General features: G+C 43.5%; 1 protein-coding gene across 1 annotated transcript in view; it reads left to right on the top strand.

Moving 5' to 3' along the window:
- Armh3 (armadillo like helical domain containing 3) overlaps positions 1 to 12,495 on the top strand; it is a 181,884-nt gene that overhangs the window by 10,388 nt on the left and 159,001 nt on the right. The window contains exons 2-4 of the mRNA XM_032892086.1: positions 6,186 to 6,298; positions 11,237 to 11,293; positions 11,398 to 11,544. Coding sequence (XP_032747977.1) covers positions 6,197 to 6,298; positions 11,237 to 11,293; positions 11,398 to 11,544 — 306 coding nt within the window. The 5' untranslated portion in view covers positions 6,186 to 6,196. The remainder of the gene's footprint in view (positions 1 to 6,185; positions 6,299 to 11,236; positions 11,294 to 11,397; positions 11,545 to 12,495) is intronic.

The following is a 12,495-nucleotide window of genomic DNA, read 5'->3' as shown; positions in this document are numbered from 1 at the left end:
CAGTGTTGGGAGTATAGGTGCTCGAACTCCTTATGTAGCTGAGGATGACCCTGAATGCTTGCTTTTCTTGCCACCACATTAACGCTGGGATTACAAGCATGCGCCAGGAACCCAGTTTAGATAAGCCCTTCGCAAGCTTTAGTCTTCTGGAGTAGGGCTTGTTAGCCTTGTCGTCCACTGTTGGCAAAATGGGGTGGGGACTTGCTTGTTGCAGAGGGTTTCCTGTGCATTGTAGGATGCTTAGCAGTGCCTCAGGTCTCTGGTCTCTATCTAGTAGATTCCATTGATACTTCACCTGGTTAGCACAACCAGAAAAGTCTTTAGACATTGACAAGTGTACTTGAGGGCAGTTTGAGAGCAGTTAGGGCTCCCCTCCTCCCCCAAGACAGGCTTTCTCTGTGTAACCTGTCTGTCCTAGAACCCAGACAAGGCTGTCCTGGAACTCCTAGAGATCCACCTGCACCTGCCTTCTGACAGCTGGGATTAAAGGTGTGTGCCACCATGCCCACCTGTAGGCTATTTTCTTACTGATCCTTTGGAGAGGACCCAGCCATTGTGGGCAATGCCATCCTTGGGCTGGTGGTCTTGGGTTTTGTAATAAAGCAGGCTGAGCAAGCTGTGCGTGGGAAGCAAGCCAGTAAGCAGGTTCCCTCCATGGCCTCTACATCACCTCCTGCCTCCAGGTTTCTGTTCTGCTTGAGTTCCTGTTCTGACTTCCTCAGTGATGGACTGTGAACCGGAAGTTTAAGAAGAATAAACCCTTTCCTCTCCCAGTTGCTTTTGGCCTGTTTTATCACAGTGAAAGAAACCCTAAGACAATGTCTTTCCACTTATAATTGGTGGATAATTATGCCCAGAGGACTAAATTTGCTCAGTTAACATAGTAGCAGTAAGCTAGTTAGGCTCTTTGTTGTTGTTGTTATTGATGTTTTGTTTTCAACTTAACACAAGCTAGGGTCATCTGAGAAGAGAGGACTTCAATTCATAGAATGCTTCCTTCAGATTGGCCTGATTGACGATTAGTGTGAAAGACCCAATCCACTGTGGACTGAACTACCCTGGGCAGATGTCCCGGGTGGTTTAACACAGCAGGCTGAGCAAGCCATGGGGAGCCAGTTAATGAGTATTGCTCTTCCATGATTCCTGCCTCAGCTCCTGCCTCCAGGTTCCTGCCTTGAGTTTGTACCCTGACTTAAAGATGAGCTATAAGCTGTAAGCTGGCATAAACTTTTCCTTCCCAAGATGCTTTTGGTCATAGTCTTTTTCACAGCAATATAGAAGGCAAACTAAAATGTGCATAAAATTGGACATAATGGTCCAAGCTTGTCATCTTAGCACTTGGGTGGTGGAAGCAGGAGGATTATCAGTTCACAGTTACCCACAGTTTGAGTTAACCTGGGCTATAAGAAATCCTGTCTTAAAAATAAGTTAGGGTGATGTAACCTTTTAAGTAATGTTTACAAGGGCCTGGAGAGATAGCTCAATGGTTAGGAGTACTTGTTGCTCTTCCAGAGGATCTGGGTTTAATTCCTAGCATCTACATGGTAGTTCCCAACCACCCATAACTAATTCTAGGTGATTTGACCTCTTCCATTCTCTTCAGGACCAAGCATGTATGCATTCATACATGCAGGCAAAACACTCTTATACATAAAAATAAAATGAATAAATCTAATAAATTTAAATGGCTAGGTGGGGGTGTTGCACACCTTTAATCCCAGCATTTGAGAGGCAGAGGCAGGTGGATCTCTAGTTTGAGGCCAGACTGGTCTATAGAGTGAGTTCTAGGACAGCCAGGACTACACAGAGAAACCCTGTCACAGACAAGCAAACAAAACAAACCAAAATTTGAAATTTTTTTAAAAAAAGATTTATTTATTTATACAAGTACACTGTAGCTGTCTTCAGACTCACCAGAAGAGGGCATCAGATCTCATTACAGATGGTTGTGAGCCACCATGTGGTTGCTGGGAATTGAACTCAGGACCTCTGGAAGAGCAGTCAGTGCTGTTAGCCGCTGAGCCATCTCTCCAGCCCCCGTATTACATGTATTATTTAATGTTTTCTTTTAAATTTCTGTATGATTCAATTGTATGACTGTACTATAATTTTTCCATTTTGCTGAGATTCTTTTAATAATAATTATTCAAGACAGGATTTCTCCGTGTAGCCTTGGCTATTTGGGAACTTATTCTATAGACCACGCTGGCCTTAAACTGAGAGATCCACCTGCCTCTGCCTCCCAAGTGCTGGGAGTAAAGGCGTGAGGTACCATTGTCCAGCTATTTTTTATTTATTTTTTTTTATTTTTATTTATTTTTTTCTTTTTTTCGGAGCTGGGGACGGAACCCAGGGCCTTGCGCTTGCTAGGCAAGCGCTCTACCACTGAGCTAAATCCCCAACCCCTTATTTTTATATTATATGTGTGGTTGTATGTCCGAATGTGGGTTTGTTCATGTGAGTGAAGTGCCGTTAGAGGCCAGAAGACGTTGTTGGGTCCTCTGGAGTTGCAGTTATAGGCAGCTGTGAACTCCACAGTTTGGGAGTTGGAACCCAAACTCAGGACCTCTGCAAGAGCAGCATAAGTTCTTAACTGTTAACAAGCCATCTCTTAAGCCTCGCTGCTGATAAATATTTCAATACTCTTTTTTTTTTTTTTTTTTTCTCCGGGGCTGGGGTCCAAACCCAGGGCCTTTTGCTTGCCAGGCAAGCCCCCTACCCCTGCGCTAAATCCCCAACCCCTTCAATACTCTTTTAACTATTAATTTTATTATGTGTAAGTGTGTCTACAAGCATGCATGTGCACACATGAGTAGTTACTTGCTGAGGCTAAAGAGTGGGGGCCGGAAGGCAGCATCAGATGTCAGCATCAGCATCATAGGGCTGTTGTGGCCTTCCTGTTTGAGTTCTGGGAATGAAGTTCTGCAAGAGCAGCAAGCTCTTTTAATGACTGAGCACTTTCCCCAGCCCCCTTAAAACTCTTTATTACATTTAATGTGCATGTGTGTGCATGTGCGTGCATGCATGCATATGTGTGAACTTATTTATGCTGAGATGCACATGTGGAGATCAGAGAACAGCTTGCAGGGAACCTTTCCTGTGATCCCAGAATGCACCTTTTCCTACCGAGCCATCTTGCCATCTCTTGAGTTCTCTATATATTTGAAAAGCAGGGACTAGGAATATGACAGTGGTGGAGCACTTGTCTATAGTGTGAAAGGCCCACCATAAAACAAAACAAACCTAAACAAAGCTTAGAAATATGACCCCTTCAAGAAACCCTACAGAAACTGCTCAGAAAGGGTTCACCCTAATCTAGGCATCTGGTGTTTCTGTCTGAACATGTTAGTGTGTTCAGATCTTGGGGTCTGATTGTACCTGTCGTTCTATCTTTAGCACTTTTCCCAAGAGGTTCAGGAGGCTGGCTGTCTTCTGTTATTTAAGCCTTGTGTCTTAGTTAGGGCTTTGTTGCTGTGAAGAGACACCATGACCAAGGCAACTCTTATAAAGGACAACATTTACAACTTAGCTATTAAAAACAACGACTTCATGAAATTCATAGGCAAATGGATGGAACTAGAAAATATCATCCTGAGTGAGGTAACCCAATCTCAAAACAAAACAAAAGAAAACAAAAAAAACCACACATGGTATGCACTCACTGATAAGTGGATATTAGCCTCAAAGCTCAGATTACCCAAGATACAATCCACAGACCACATGAAGCTCAAGAAGAATGACCAAAGTGCAGATGCTTCAGTCCTTCTTAGAAGGGGGAACAAAAATATTCATAGGAGGAGACAAAGTTTTGAGCAGAGACTGAAGGAATGGCCAATTAGAGACTGCCCCACCTGGGCATCCAGCCCATATACATACAGCCACCAAACCCAGACAATATATATTTGCTGATGCTAAGAAGTGCATGCTGGGGGGTTGGGGATTTAGCTCAGTGGTAGAGCGCTTGCCTAGCAAATGCAAGGCCCTGGGTTCGGTCCCCAGCTCTGGAAAAAAAAAAAAAGAAAAAAAAAGAGTTTGCAAGAAGTGCATGCTGACAGGAACCTGATATAGCTGTCTCCTGAGAGGCTCTGCCAGAGCCTGACAAATATAGAGGTGAATGCTTGCAGCCAACTATTGAACTGAGAACCGGGGTCCCCATTGGAGGAGTTAGAGAAAGGATTGAAGGAACTGAAGGGGTTTGTAACCCCATAAGAACAACAATACTGGGGTTGGGGATTTAGCTCAGTGGTAGAGCGCTTGCCTAGCAAGCACAAGGCACTTGGTTGGTCCTCAGCTCCAAGAGAAAAAAAAAAAAAAAAAAAAAAAAAAAAAAAAAAGAACCAACCAACCAGAGCTCCCAGGGATTAAACCACCATCCAAAGAGCACACATGGACAGACCCATGGCTCCAGCTTTGGGAGGAGAAGCCCTTGGTCCTGCCAAGGCTGGACCCCCCAGTGTAGGGGAATGTCAGGGTGGGGAGGTGGGAAGGGGTGGGTAGTTGGAAGGGGGAACACTCTCATAGAAGAAGGGGGAGAAGGGATGGGGTAAGGGGTTTATGGACGGGAAACCGGGAAAGGGGATAATATTTGAAATGTAAATTAAAAATCCAGTAAAAAAATTAAAAAACCCCAAAAAGGGGTTGGGGATTTAGCTCAGTGGTAGAGCGCTTGCCTAGCAAGCGCAAGGCCCTGGGTTCGGTCCCCAGCTCCGAAAAAAAGAAAAGGAAAAAAAAAAACAACAAAACCCCAAAACACAAGCTTTGTTTCAAGCTAAAAACAAAACAAAACAAAAAACCAAAAAAGGACAAATGAAGGAGCTAAGGGAATGTGTGTGAATCTGCACTGCTCTGTTGAGAAGAGCTGAGAGTTCCTTGAAGATGTAAAGATTCTACAACTGCTTTTCTGTGGAACCAGAAATAAGCTGAAGCCCGATCTACAGCAGCAGTGTGAATTTAGACAGCTAAGGTTGAAAGTAGATGTCATTATTACTTTGAAATCAGATTTATTTTTGGCTTCCGGTTTCCTGCCTATAGTCTCTTTCCAGAGGAATCTCTGAAGACAGTCAAGTGCAGTGTGATTTATGAGGCAGTGAAGGGCAAGTGCTTTGTGGTGATGAGGACCTGCTTACTGGGGATCGATGGAGCACATCAGTCTGTAGTGTACTTCCTGCCCGATGGTCCTTAGCCCGATCAATATTTGAAATCTCACTTCACCATCATTCTGTGGGCGCTGCGTGCTCCGCCCCCTTCTTTCCTCCTCAGATATGTGACCAGACTTCTTACTGACGGAGCAGTTACACTTTCCTGTTTGCTGTTAGATCAGCTCTAAGCTTTAACCACTGGCAGACTTTATGGATTTAAGATGTATTGTGCTGTAGGGCAATTAATATTTTAAGTCTTGATATCACCTGGTCTGGGGAGGAGACTAATGAATAAAATTTATAGCCATTAGTTATCATTTCTTCTTCCTAAAAACAATCCCATTGAATGATATTTCAGTAGATTCTGTAGTATCCTAAAGTGTTCTGGCCCTGTCTGTCTGCTTGTTCACCCTCCTCCCTCCCTCTCTCCCTCCCTCTCTCCCTCCCTCCTGTCCTGTTTTTTTTTCTTTTAAGATTTATTAACTTATTTTATGTTTTTGAGTACTCTGTGCACGTGTACACCTGCATTCCAGAAGAGGGCATCAAACCACATTGTAGATGGTTGTGAGCTACCGTGTGGTTGCTGAGAATTGAACTCACGGCCATCCAGCTCTTTAAGACAGTGCTTCCTATAGTTCAGGCTGGCCTTGAACTCTGTGCAGCTAAGGAGGACCTTGAACCTTTGCTCATCTTGCCTTTCCTCCACCTCCCAGATTACAGGCATGAACCACCAATGCTCTGACTTTTGTTTTTCAGATGAGTTTTGTCTTTTACAGGCGTTTTAGGTTCATAGCAGAATTGAGAGAAAGGTGGTGGTAGTCCATCGGTCCTGTGATTTTGCACATCCACAGCTCATCCCATTATGTTTTTGTTACAATTGACGAATCTGTATTGACTTTCACATCATTACCACCTGGAGTCCATGTTTGCATTAATATTCTTGGTGCTGGATGTTCTGTGGGATTGAATAAATGCATTCCAACATATTTCTTCTGTTATGTTATTGTATTTACACTATCCTAAAATGTGTCTCACCCTACCCGACAGGTTCTCTAGCCATGGCACAAGTAGAGAAACGAGGAGGCTTGCTCCGGAAATCCTCAGCCTCAAAGAAACCACTGAAGGAGAAAGTGGTGCTGATGTATGATGAGATTTTCATGGTAAGGCCGGGAGCCTGCTCTACTGCACAGCTAGATCGATTCTTTGCTTCTTTAAAAAATGAAGTTGTGTTTGTTTATCTCTGTGTGCACACATATGTGTTTGAGCAAGCGCAGAAGAACACAGGTTGTGCTGTATGTATGGAATCAGGGACCACTTGCAACAGCCCCCACTGTCAGGTTCGGAGGTTGAACCCAGATAGTCAGGCATGGTTCTTTTACCCACTGAGTCGTTGGCTGGTCCTTCATGTTTAGCAAGAGTCTTGCTGTGTGGTTCAGGCTGGCCTGGAACTCACTGTAGAGCAGTGTCGTCACACTCAGTGAGCGTCCAGCCACATCGATCGTCTTGAGTGCTGCAGTTACAGGCATGAGCCACCATATCTAACCTTCACTCCTCAGGTTTTTAGTCCATATATTCTTTTTTAAAAAAACCTAATTTATTTAATTTTATATGCATTGGTGCTTTCCTTACATTATATGTGTGTCTGTGGAAGGTGTCAGATCCCATGGAAGTGAAGTTACAGACAGTTGTGAACCACCATGTAGGTGCTGGGAAATGAACCCAGGTCCTCTTAACTGTGTTCTTAACTGCTGCTCCTGAATAATCTTAATCAGAGACAGTCTTGCTGGGACTAGAGAGATGGCTCAGTGGGTAAACTGCGTGCTGTGTACTTATGAGGACCAGGGTTCAGATCTCCAGCACCCATTTAGAACTCTGGATGGGTACAACAGCCCACCTATTATTCCAGCACTCACAGACAGAGACAGGGCTGTCCAGGCAAGATGGCTAGCGGGACCACCAAAGCAGTGACCCCCAGGATAAAGACCTTGCTTAGTAAATAAAGCAGAGACTGAAGAAGAAGGCACCTGATGTCTGCCTTTGATTTCCTCAGGCATACTCACACAGGCATGCCAGAAAACTTGTATGGCCCTGTACATGGGAATGTGCTTACACGCATGTACACAGTATACATACAGATGTCCACCCCCAAACAACCGACAAACAATGCCCCCAAAACCTTTCTGTTTGCCATTTTCACTGGCCTTCAAGAGCCCGAGCCAAGGGCTGGGGAGGTGGCTCAGTGGTTAAGAGCACTGGCTGCTCTTCCAGAGGATCCAGTTTCGATTCCCAGCACCTATATGGAACCTCATAATCATCTGTAACCTCAGAACCACGAAATCAGACATCTTCTGGTCTCCATGGGCATCACACACACACCTACACATACAGATAAAACATCTATACAAATAAAATAAAATTTAAAAAAAGAAAAAAAAAGAGGCTGAGGCAAGAGGATCATTATAAGTTTGAGTCCAACCTGGGCTACATAGTAAGTTAAAGCTCTTTGTAGGCTACAGAACTAAAAAAAGAAAGGTGCTCATCTTGTCTGGGTTTGATACCTCGGACCCTGTAGAAGTGTGTGTGGCAGTGCGCACTTTACTCCCACATCGGAGGTAGAAGGGTTAGAAGTTCAAGACTACCCTGCTGCACAGTAAGTAAGAGGAGAGTTCAAGGACTGAGGTGAGCCTTCGCTCAGAGGAGACATTTATGATCAAGTATTGATTACTAAAGATTATTATTATTTTTTGAGATAACCTCATATAACCTAGGCTGGCATCAAATATATTATGTAGTCAGTGATGGCTTTGAACTCCTGATCCTTCTGCTTCCATCTTCCAGATGCTGTGATCTTGTGCATTGTCAGGATCTAGGTAAAACAACTGAACTGAGGAAGAAGGACGGCAATTCTCCCTTCTCTCCCCTCCTCTTCCTCTTCTTCCTCCTCTCCTTCCTCCTCCTCCCCCTCCCCTTTCCTCCTTTTTCCCCCTCCTCTTCCTCCTCTTCCTCTTTTGTTTTCAAGACAGGGTTTCTCTGTGTAGCTCATACTGTCTAGGAACTCACTCTGTAGACCTGGTTGGCCTTGAACTCAGAGATCCACTTTCCTCTGCCTCTGAGTTTCTTTAGCAGTTTAGGCATAACAGTTCAAGCTGACCTCTATCTTGCTTGGCCCTGAGAGAAGACTTCGGTTGGGGAATTTCCAAGAAAACTAATAATAATGTGCTTCAGAACATAACAGGGCATGTGGGCAGCTAGGCCCTGCTGAGTCAAGCTATTTTTCTGTGTCAGTTGTGAGCTGACGTAAGGATGCTGGGAACGAAACCGTGGTCCTCTGCAAGAGAAAAAATTGCTATTAACTTCTGAGATACCTTTTCAGCTACCCAAATATCTTTAAGAAATATTATTTATTTATAGTTTCCATGGAGTATGAGTGGAGTTGGAGGACAAGATTGTGGAAGTATGTCTGTCTTTTCACCTTTATGTGGGTCCCAGGGTTTGAACTCAGATCAACAGGTTTTTGAGCCTTCATTGTCTGAGCTATCCTACTGGCCCAACTCTTCTTTTTTAAAAGATTTGTCAGCTAGGTGATGGTGGTGGTGATGCCTGCCTTTAATCTTCGCACTCAGGAGGCAGAGGCAAGCTCAGATTTCTAAGCCTGAGGCCATCCTGATTGGTCTATAGTGAGTTCCAGGACAGTCAGGGCCACACAGAGGAACCCTGTCTTGACAAAGGTCAGAAGAGGGAATCAGAGTCAGATCCCTTGGAGCCGGAGTGCCATGAGTTGTTCACCTGACGTTGGCGATGGAGGGAGACCCTGGGCCTCTGGGAGAGCAGCAAGTGTTTTTTTTTTTTTTTTTTTTTTTTTTTTTTTTTTTTTTTTTTTGGTTCTTTTTTGGAGCTGGGGACTGAACCCAGGGCCTTGTGCTTCCTAGGCAAGCGCTCTACCGCTGAGCTAAATCCCCAACCCCAGCAAGTGGTTTTGACCACTGAGCCATTTCTTCAGTCTTATGACTCATTTTTTTTTTTTTTCCTTTTTTTCGGAGCTGGGGACCGAACCCAGGGCCTTGCGCTTGCTAGGCAAGTGCTCTACCACTGAGCTAAATCCCCAACCCCGTGACTCATTTTTTAATGACCTTTCTTTATTTGTTTCTTTCTTTTTCTTACCTAAAGGCCTCCTTTTTAAAAATGATAGATGTCCTATGAATTTTCTTTTGAAGCTTAAATTCTATAATTTCAATTTCAGGTATTTTTAAAAAGATGCAGTTAGATTCTATCTCAAGTTGTTGGTAGATAGACCAAGTAATTAGACATCCTCATTCTCAGGTGTTATATGGGGCGACTATAGAATTATTATGAATTAGATTGGAGATTTATTTCAGTCTTCAAATATAAATTAGAATAATACTTATAAAGAGCATATATTTCTGTTTCTGTTATATGCCCAGCAGCATACTAAACTTCTGTGTTACTAAACAAGTTCTAATCCTGACAAATCTTTATTGGTGCTGATAGTACCCTCATTAAAAACAACCTTTAAGGCCAGGTACAATGGTGCACACCTTTAATCGCAGCCCTTGGAGGCAGAGGCTTGTAGGTTTCTGTTAGAGTTGGCTGACAGCCCGATATATATGTGGAGTTCCAGGTCATTTAGGCCTATGTAGTGAGATCCTGTATCAAAAGACCAAAAGGCAAACAAAGAATTTTAGACATTTATTTATTTTTTTTACTTACTTGTGTGGTTGGGTGGGTGGAGGTGTCAGAGGATAGCTGATTTCTCCTTTATCATGTGGTTCTTAGGAATCAAACAGGCCATCAGGGTTGGTGGCAAGGGCCTTTACCTGCTAAGCCATGTTGCTGGCTATACTACTCTATTTCATAGATGAAGTGGTTTGTCTTAGAACAGAGGGATGGAGCTCCAGCTTGACTTGTAGCTAACCCCGGAGGCTTTATTCTTTCAGCTTTGCCACACTCAAAATAGGCAGTGCACCCAGACCAAACGCTCCTAATTATTGGCAAGCCTTAAAATCAGAATTTGTTTTTCTTTTTCATTTTGAAACAGAGTCTTGTTAGTCTGCCTGGGACTTAATGGTTGTCCTGTCTCAGCACCCTGGACACTCAGATTACAGTCCTGTGCACCACATCCAGTTTATTGAAAACAAATACAGAGTAGCTATACAGAGAAGCTAAAAATATGTAGATAGTGGAATCTTTTTTTTTTTAAAGATTTATTTACTATATATAAGTACACTGTAGCTGTCTTCAGACACACCAGAAGAGGGCACCAGATGTCATTACAGATGGTTGTGAGCCACCATGTGGTTGCTGAGATTTGAACTCAGGACCTCTGGAAGAGCAGTCAGTGCTCTTAACCACTGAGCCATCTCTCCAGCCCCTAGATAGTGGAATCTTAATAGGAATATTTCTTATTTTGAGACAGGGACTCTGTCACAGGCTGGCCTTGTTATATACCTGAGGGTGATGGAGGGTGTGTGTTTGTGTGTGTAGTTTTATTTTAAAGATTTTTATTTTATGTGTGAGGGTATTTTTGCCTACATGTATGTATGCTATGTGTGTACAGTGCCTGAGAAGGCCAGAAGAGGACTTTGGATTTCCTGGAAGTGGAATTAATAGACTTTTGTGAGCTGCTATGTGGGCGCTGAGAATTAAACCCAGGTCTTCTGGAAGAATAGCTAGCCCATGTTCTTTCCAGCCTGGATTGACTGATAGAGGCAAGATCTTTCTATGTATTCCTTGCTGTTCTGGAACTTGATATGTAAACCAGGCTGTCCTTGAACTCATGAGGGATCGGCTTGCCTTTGCCTACCTTAAAGGCATGTACTACTTACTATGTCTGCTGGCCTAACTTTTATTTACTTAAAAGAGACGTATTTAAAGGAAATGTTTTGAGCCATTGTTTTGCTTTTGGTGTAGAGAATATATATCCGTACAAAGTGCATACGGAAAATATCGTTCTCTTTCTCTGTTGTTGTAGTTTAAGGTAATGACACGTTTTCAGAGTTAAATATGACAAGTAAAGCTGGCAGTGGTTTCGGTGTTTTGAATCTGCAATAAAGTTGAGCATGTCTGTTTTTTGGTTACAGACGGAGGACCCCAGTAAGTGTAGTCCTCGGTTTTGGGAGGAGCTCTTTCTCATGAAGGTGAGAGTGGGTGGCATGTTGGAGTTCTCTGGTAGGTAAGATTGTCCCGTGTGTTCTGACTGCTGCCCTGGAAGTCTGCTCAGGCCCCTCTTGTCTTCTGGCAGGTGAATTTAGAGTATCTGGAAGGCAAACTGGAGTCTCTGGATGGGGAGGAGCTAATGAAGATCAAGGACAACATTAACTGTTTATTCCAGCACTGTATCCAGGCTCTGGGGGAGGAGCACCCCATCCGAGTCGTCAACGCATTGCAGGTAAGGCTGGACGGGGGGTCTTGTTCAACAGGAGAATGGAGGTGCAGCTCCTCTGTTAGCAGTGAGGAGCCTAGAGCTGCCTGTAGGGGTCAGCTTTGCTTTGTGTCTCTCTCCTTTCTAGTTCTAACTTTTAAAATAGAAATCTGCCCTATTGCCCATCTTCTTGTTTTATTTAGTTTTAAAAAACATTTATATGGACTGGAAAGAGGGCTTATTGGACCAGAGTTCGATTCCCAGCACCCATATGGCAGTTTAGAACTGTCTAACTCTAGTGTTAGGGCATCCAGTGCCCTCTTCTGGTCTCTGTGGGCACATGGTATGCATGTGGTACCCATGTGTTCAGGTGAGACATCCATGTACATAAAAATGAATAAAAATAATTGAAACATTTATTACCATTATTATTTTTTTTAAAGATTTATTTATTTATTTAATGTATACGAGTACACTGTAGCTGTCTTCAGACATACCCAACCCCATTACAGATGGTTGTGAGCCACCATGTGGTTGCTGGGAATTGAACTCAGGACCTCGGGAAGAGCAGTCGGTGCTCTTAACCGCTGAGCCATCTCTCCAGCCCTATTACCATTATTTTAGTTGTGTGTCTGTGTGGTGGGAGAACACACAGGGATCTGTCTGTCTGCCAGAGCAGGATGTGGAACCCTTTGGTGCTGTAACCACAGCTGCTTTGAGTCACCTACCATGGGCAAGGTGAATCGGTCTTGGGCCTTCTGAAGGAGCAGCATGTACTCTTAACCACTCACCCAACTTTCCAGTCTAATGTAAATGGTTTCCTGCTTGATTTTATGATTATTTTTTCTTTTGGGTGTGTGGTGTATATGTGTGTGTTTGTGTGTGTAGAGGCCAGAGGTGGACACCGGGTAACTTCCACATTTACTTTGTACCTTGTTATTTTTATTTTTATTTATTTTTCCCCTGGTATTTATTTAT

This window comes from Rattus rattus, chromosome 2 (assembly GCF_011064425.1).
Source record: "Rattus rattus isolate New Zealand chromosome 2, Rrattus_CSIRO_v1, whole genome shotgun sequence".
Classification (NCBI taxonomy): Eukaryota; Metazoa; Chordata; class Mammalia; order Rodentia; family Muridae; genus Rattus; species Rattus rattus.
Note: the sequence above shows the minus strand (reverse complement) of the source record. Positions and strands in the feature narration are given on the sequence as shown.